General features: G+C 42.2%; 1 protein-coding gene across 2 annotated transcripts; it reads left to right on the top strand.

The window, feature by feature from the left end:
• The first annotated feature begins 27 nt into the window (after positions 1-27).
• On the top strand, positions 28-6471 carry eif2s1b (eukaryotic translation initiation factor 2, subunit 1 alpha b). 2 transcript variants are annotated; one of them, XM_085132093.1, is made up of 8 exons: positions 28-187; positions 3437-3679; positions 4599-4678; positions 4923-5074; positions 5163-5269; positions 5352-5449; positions 5539-5682; positions 5786-6471. In XM_085132093.1, the coding sequence occupies exons 2-8, from the start codon at positions 3439-3441 to the stop codon at positions 5909-5911; spliced, it is 948 nt and encodes a 315-aa protein (XP_084988219.1). In that variant the 5' UTR covers positions 28-187; positions 3437-3438; the 3' UTR covers positions 5912-6471. The 2 variants fall into 2 exon arrangements, with proteins under 2 accessions (XP_084988219.1, XP_084988220.1); XM_085132094.1 differs by lacking the exon at positions 28-187 and adding an exon at positions 244-418.
• The last annotated feature ends 151 nt before the right edge of the window (positions 6472-6622 follow it).

The raw sequence follows: 6622 nt of genomic DNA, 5'->3' as shown, positions 1-6622 counted from the left end.
ATGCGCGCGTGTGGAAGGTCCCTACGATCTTTTCCGGGTCGACAAATTAGCACACCCATGAATGTGAGCTAGCGGGCCTGAGTTACTCATTAAAAAAACAAAACACCAGAAAGAAAACCGAATCGGACATTTAAACAAAGTCAGCACGGAACATTCAGGCGCGTCGTTCTGTAACCTTATGACACAGGTGAGTTTGTTTTATGAAGATGTCGTTTGGCGGGGACTGGGGAACGATCGGAACTGGCAGATAGCCGGCTAACAGCTTAGCCTGCGTGTGCCGCATGTGAGCTGGGCACCGGGTTATTAGCTGGGAAGCTAACTGATGTTGAAAGAAAGCGTTTCTGCGATTGAATGAACATTCTTCTCGTGGTTTTAAATGTAAATGTTACAGTCGCTGGTAACACGTACTAAATATTTGGTAAGCAGCTTTTTGTGTCCATATTTTGTCGCAGATTCTCTCTTTTAAACTAAGTGATTTTTCTGCGATGATGATGCGTTACATCAGTCCATTCACAGCAACAGGGGGAGAAGACAAATGGCAGAAGTTTGTTTCATTTCCCTGCTTTTATTTTATGTCCTGGATATTTTTATAAGCTAAACCTGGGCATTGGATTTATGTTCGGTGGGAAAACAGAGTAACACAGATAAGTGGCTCCATTCAAACATCCTGGGACTTTTCGTTTAATATTGAAGGTATCTCTCTTCTATTATGTCCACACCTTTCTTGATAGTAGACGAAGGATTAGAGAGAAAACATCTGTATGGCCAAAGTCTTTTTACAGGTTAAAGCCTCTAAAAATGACCACAGCTAATCTTTTAAAATCTGAGTAAAATAGAAAAAGTAATATTTTTCATTACAGTGTTCTTCCATAAAGCAATGTCTTTACTGGTAGCTGAGTTTACTTCATGAACAGACACTGCAGTGTATAGTTGAAATACTCTGATGTAGAAAGGGATTTATGTTAATTGGCTGTCTGCAGCATTTTACACCCAACAGATTATTATTCAAACTCAGAGTACTTGTGGTTGCTGACATTGTGTCCCAGTTGCTTGTCTGTGGCCTGCATACCCATGATATCACATCAAGGTGGTTATCATCTCAATAAGTTAACACACATTTTATCAACTCTCAAAGAAATGGACTAGCCATATACTAGCCCAGATAGTGGGTCCTTGAAGATGAGCTGACTCTGACCCACCAAAGAGGCATGGTATTTGTAAATGGGTTGTATTTGTATAGCGCTTTACTAGTCCCTAAGGACCCCAAAGCGCTTTACACATTCAGTCATCCACCCATTCACACACACATTCACACACTGGACTATCACTAGACGATGATTTATATGTAAATGTTAAACAGAAGCAGAAGAATAGAATAGAATAGAATAGAATAGAATAGCCTTTATTGTCATTGTACAAAGTACAACGAAATTGGAGTGCCACTCCCTTGGTGCAAAAAGCAAAATAAATATAAATGTAAAATATAAAAAGTACAATAAAACAACTGTAGTGCTCAGACAATAAATAAGTACAATATATACAGGATAGCAGCATAATATAATGATAGTATGAATAGCAGCATAGTATAGTGACAATGGCAAGTATGGTTAAGCAGGTTTAATTGTTTTGTGCTTATTTACTACGGTGATAGCTCTGGGAAAGAAGCTATCCCTGAATCTGTTTGTCCTGGTTTTATGTGACCTGTACCGTCGGCCTGACGGTAATAGTTCAAACAGTTGATTACTGGGGTGAGAGTAGTCCTTAATGATATTGCCAGCTCTGCTGAGGTATCGGGAGTTCGCAATGGCCTCCAGGCTGGGCAGAGGGCAGCCAGTGATCTTCTGGGCTGTGTTGATGACCCTCTGCAGTCCATTCCTGTCTGCAACTGAGCACCCTGCATACCACGTTGTTATGCCGTACGTTAGGATGCTCTCTATGGTGGCTCTATAGAATGTCACCAGCAGCCTCTCCTCCAGGTTGTTCCTCCTGAGCACTCTCAAAAAATGGAGACGCTGCTGGGCCTTTTTTACCAACGCCGTGGTATTTGCAGTCCAGGAGAGATCAACAGAGATCTGCACGCCCAGAAACCTCATGGATAGATACACTGAAGATACACTATCTAGAGTCTTAAAGACAACAATCAGGAGTGATGAGATCAAAGAATGGGAAAACAAAGGTGGTAGGATCTAAGGGTCAAACACTCCAGGGGGTAGGCTGCTGTCCTCAGGTTACAGGGACAACAGGATGTTAAAAGCAAAAGATTTGGGGAATAGCAAGTCTGTCCCCTTATTTGTCATCTCAATCTAGCTACAAGTGCGGTTACATGAGAGAGCTGGCATTAGCAGCATCCAATCAGTCATAAACCTGGATAAGCCTACTGCCAGCAGGGACGTTGATTTTGAAGAGGAGAAACCTGTGATATTAGAAGAATATAAAGTGGTCATACACATAATACAGGCCGAAAGCAGCACGGCTGCTGCAGACCAGTCGAGCGGTATGAGTGTTTGTAACAGAAAATGTTCAGGAGATCTTGAATGGAATGATGACGCTGTTTCAAGGAGAGTTTGTTTGGCAGTGATTTTATACAAGCTAATCTAGAAGTTAACACGGTGATGTGCCCTGGTAACAAGGGATTTGTGCTTCTGCGTTGAAAGCCTATGTTGTAACCTGACATGTAATTAGACATCGTGTGGACGCAGCCCATAACTATTACGATTGTAATGTAATGTAATTGATTCTGTATTTTTGAGCCCTCTTGTGCATTTCTGTCTACTTTTTCACAGCATAGTTTGTATTTTATTAGTGAGAGAATAATAATCATTGGCTCTATAATTTGTGGCTGACCCCACATATAATTCACTGATTCCCAACCATTAAGTAATTAACACGTAATAGACCATGCACAAGCATGAATGGGTCATGGATCCTTTACTTAGGTTACGTTGTAGGTGACTGCTCCCTTTAGGGGTCACCACACCAGATCCTCTCATTCTATCTCTAGCATCTGCTCTGTCACGTGCTCTGCATGTCTTTTTCACTACATCTAAAAGGAGGATTGTCAGAGGGATGGTGTGACAGATTATTCACAAATTACTATGATTGAGATTAAAAAAGACAAAAAAAAACCCAGAATGAAATCATTTATACATGGTTCTCTGCTAATTTAATGTTGAGCTTTGATTGTGTTTAGTTGTGGGACTTGTTTTTAAACAACCTTTGGTGAAAACTGAAGCAGTGGAGCCAGAGATGCTAGTTACAAGTTATTGACTATTTTTTTTATTAACTAGAATAAAAACTGTATTTATTAGTACTGAAACACCAAGTTACAGGCCGAGCAGTACTTTTCACAGTGTTTAAAACTGCAAAGTGAAGATTTATGCCGTGACTTGCAGACGTTAAGCTCCCCCTGTCTTCTTAACTGTTTCTGACCTCACAGCAATGCCGGGGCTCAGCTGTCGATTTTACCAGCACCGGTTCCCAGAGGTGGAGGATGTCGTGATGGTGAACGTGAGGTCCATCGCCGAGATGGGCGCCTACGTCAGCCTTTTGGAGTACAACAACATCGAGGGCATGATCCTCTTGAGCGAGCTGTCGCGTCGACGTATCCGCTCCATCAACAAGCTCATCCGCATAGGCCGCAACGAGTGCGTGGTCGTCATCCGAGTAGACAAAGAGAAGGGTGAGTGTAGACTAGTATAGTTGAACCTGGCAGTGTGTCGGATCTGCAGTGCAGTGGTGGAATAAAAACCATATGAAATGAGGTCCACATTTCCTTTTTTGAATGGAAGCTAGAGGTGTTATTCTGTGACATCAGGTGGACTGAGACAGGCTGTGGTTGGTAATATGATCAATAACTTACATTATGTTATAGCATTCACCAGTTTAATGTCAGGACAGTCTCACATGACACACAGAATATCTAATTTGGAATAATTAAAGGGGACCTAATGAGGTCACCATATGTATGAGTAATTCCTAAAGCTCAGGCTTCAGGCTGCTTTTAAATGCACCATTTCAGACCCTTCTTGTGCTTTCGGCTCTGTATGATGTCACTAAGAGGTGATATCTTTATCTGTTCAACAGTTCTGTGGGAACTGCAGCTCCACCCACCAGCGGCAGCCCAATCAGATGCAAGTTTGCCTTAAACAGCTTGTTTGAGAGAGTGGGTGAACTGAGGCTCATTATAAGATGAATGAAGATGAGGATTTTTGAGTTTATAACACATGGGCATATTTCATACATTCAAAGAAAAACAAAACTAACATGAATTAAGCATGACCACTTTGAACTGAGCTACTGAACTGGACATTTTCTGCTAATCGCAAAATATGCAGCTCATCTGACTCGTATTACGTGACTATTTTCTTTATATAGATAGATAGTTGTGCAGATTTGACCTGTGATTCATGTACCGACACTCGAGTAGAGACACGGGATGAAAATGTAAAGGTGGTAATGAGGAAATAAAGACGAGCACATTTTGAAACTTAGACCAGCAAGTGGCCATCGAATCCCTCCCTGTTAGTTAATCCTAATCGTAAGAAACTACTTGCTGCACTAAAACAGCTTTTTTTGCATTCCTTCTGTTTTCTTCTCAGGATACATCGATTTATCAAAAAGAAGAGTTTCACCAGAGGAGGCCATCAAGTGTGAGGATAAATTCACCAAATCTAAAACTGTAAGTTGGTCAAAGGCTTTTTATCTGTCTCGGTCATTTTGGTGCAAGTTGCCCAGCCTGGAGAGGACTTCCTTGTAGTAGATGGAACTTGCCTTTGAGCCTTGTTGTGGTCAAAGTAGTGGTCATTTGGTTCAGGCGTTCATTATAATATTGTGAGATGTGTATTTGTAAGAAATTGTAAACGTCTATCTTGTTTGTTTTTACACTATTGTTTGCGCTAAGCTGATTTTGAAAGTGCTTGCAGGTTTACAGCATCCTGCGACACGTGGCAGAGGTGTTGGAGTACAGTAAGGACGAGCAGCTAGAGAGCTTGTACCAGCGCACCGCATGGGTCTTCGATGAGAAATACAAGCGGCCAGGATACGGCGCTTATGATGTCTTCAAACAGGCTGTATCGTAAGTTCTCATTTCAGCACCTCTTATTAAAATGAAACACAGCTGGTTCAGTGTGTGCACACATTTACATTTTGATGGCTTTCTGCAGAGATCCTGCTATTCTGGATGGCCTGGATTTAACAGAGGAGGAGAGGAATGTGTTGATTGATAACATCAACAGGCGACTCACTCCACAGGCTGTCAAAATCAGAGCAGGTGACTGTTTACTCACAGTGTTTCTCAGTTGGATTTAGGAATAAATTAGAAATGTGAAGATAACCTCCTCTACCTCGTGCAGACATTGAAGTGGCGTGCTATGGTTACGAGGGGATCGACGCCGTGAAAGAAGCTCTGAGGGCTGGGCTAGGCTGCTCCACAGAGGCCATGCCCATCAAGGTAATCCTTCTCTCTTCCATCAAGAAGTAAAAAGTCTCTAGCTGTAGGCTCTACTTGGATCCCTCTCTCATGGCGTTTACCTTCTACAGATCAACCTGATCGCTCCCCCTCGCTATGTGATGACGACGACCACCCTGGAGCGCACAGAGGGCCTCTCTGTCCTCAACCAGGCCATGGCTGCTATCAAGGAGAAGATTGAAGAGAAGAGGGGCGTGTTTAATATCCAGATGGAGGTGAATGATTTCTTTTTTTTTTTTTTTTTTTTATGATCGTGTTTGTCTTTAGCTCATCTGGTCAAAGGATCAATATGCTTAAACTGTAAACTTTGTCCTGCAGCCTAAGGTGGTGACGGACACGGATGAGACGGAGCTCGCCCGGCAGCTGGAGAGGTTAGAGCGCGAGAACGCCGAGGTGGATGGAGACGACGACGCTGAGGAGATGGAGGCCAAAGCAGAGGACTAAGAGTCGGTCCTCTTTGGAAAGCTGGTGGGGAGAAAAGCATCAAAGGAGGAAAGAAGAAAAAGAAACGTGGACAGACCTGGCCTCAGTCACCCAGTCCAACAGATGTTAACTTTCACATTGCAACCATTAACTGGTGTTACTATTTTTATTGGCAACATCCCAGTTTGTTCAAGAGAGGTTTGTCTCAGGAGAAGGTAACTGAAACGCGGTCTTTTTAACCAGACATGGACACAAGGATGGTTAAATTACAAGTTAAACATCACTTAGTTTTTATTTTAAAGTACCCCATTTGATTAAATAACTCTAAAACAAGAAAAGCTGTTTTCAAGCTGTGGCCTTTCATTTTACCTCTTGCTTTAAGAGCCCGGTGTCTTCAGTATCCACGCCGCTTTATCTCCGGCTGCTCGCTGGATGTGACTGACTGAAGGGGAAACGCATATGCTTCGTCTGTCTCTACACCGGCCAGCGGTGACTTTATGTGCTGATTCTCTTCCAGTTAAAGGGTTTTTACTGGCTCTTGTTTAGCTCCCATCGTATCAATAAAGATCTGGAAGTTTTGATCTCAATGCCTTTTTGTCAGTTTAATTAAATTGGTCCACCAACAAGAAATAACATTTATTCTCCCAAAAAGCAGCAATTATTATTGGATGAATTCAAGGTAAATCTTGTCGGTTACTCTCGCCTTTTTTTTTGTTTTGTTTTTTTTTTCAA

The sequence above is a fragment of the Neolamprologus multifasciatus genome, chromosome 15 (assembly GCF_963576455.1).
Source record: "Neolamprologus multifasciatus chromosome 15, fNeoMul1.2, whole genome shotgun sequence".
Classification (NCBI taxonomy): Eukaryota; Metazoa; Chordata; class Actinopteri; order Cichliformes; family Cichlidae; genus Neolamprologus; species Neolamprologus multifasciatus.
This window is presented reverse-complemented; position numbering and strand designations above follow the sequence as displayed.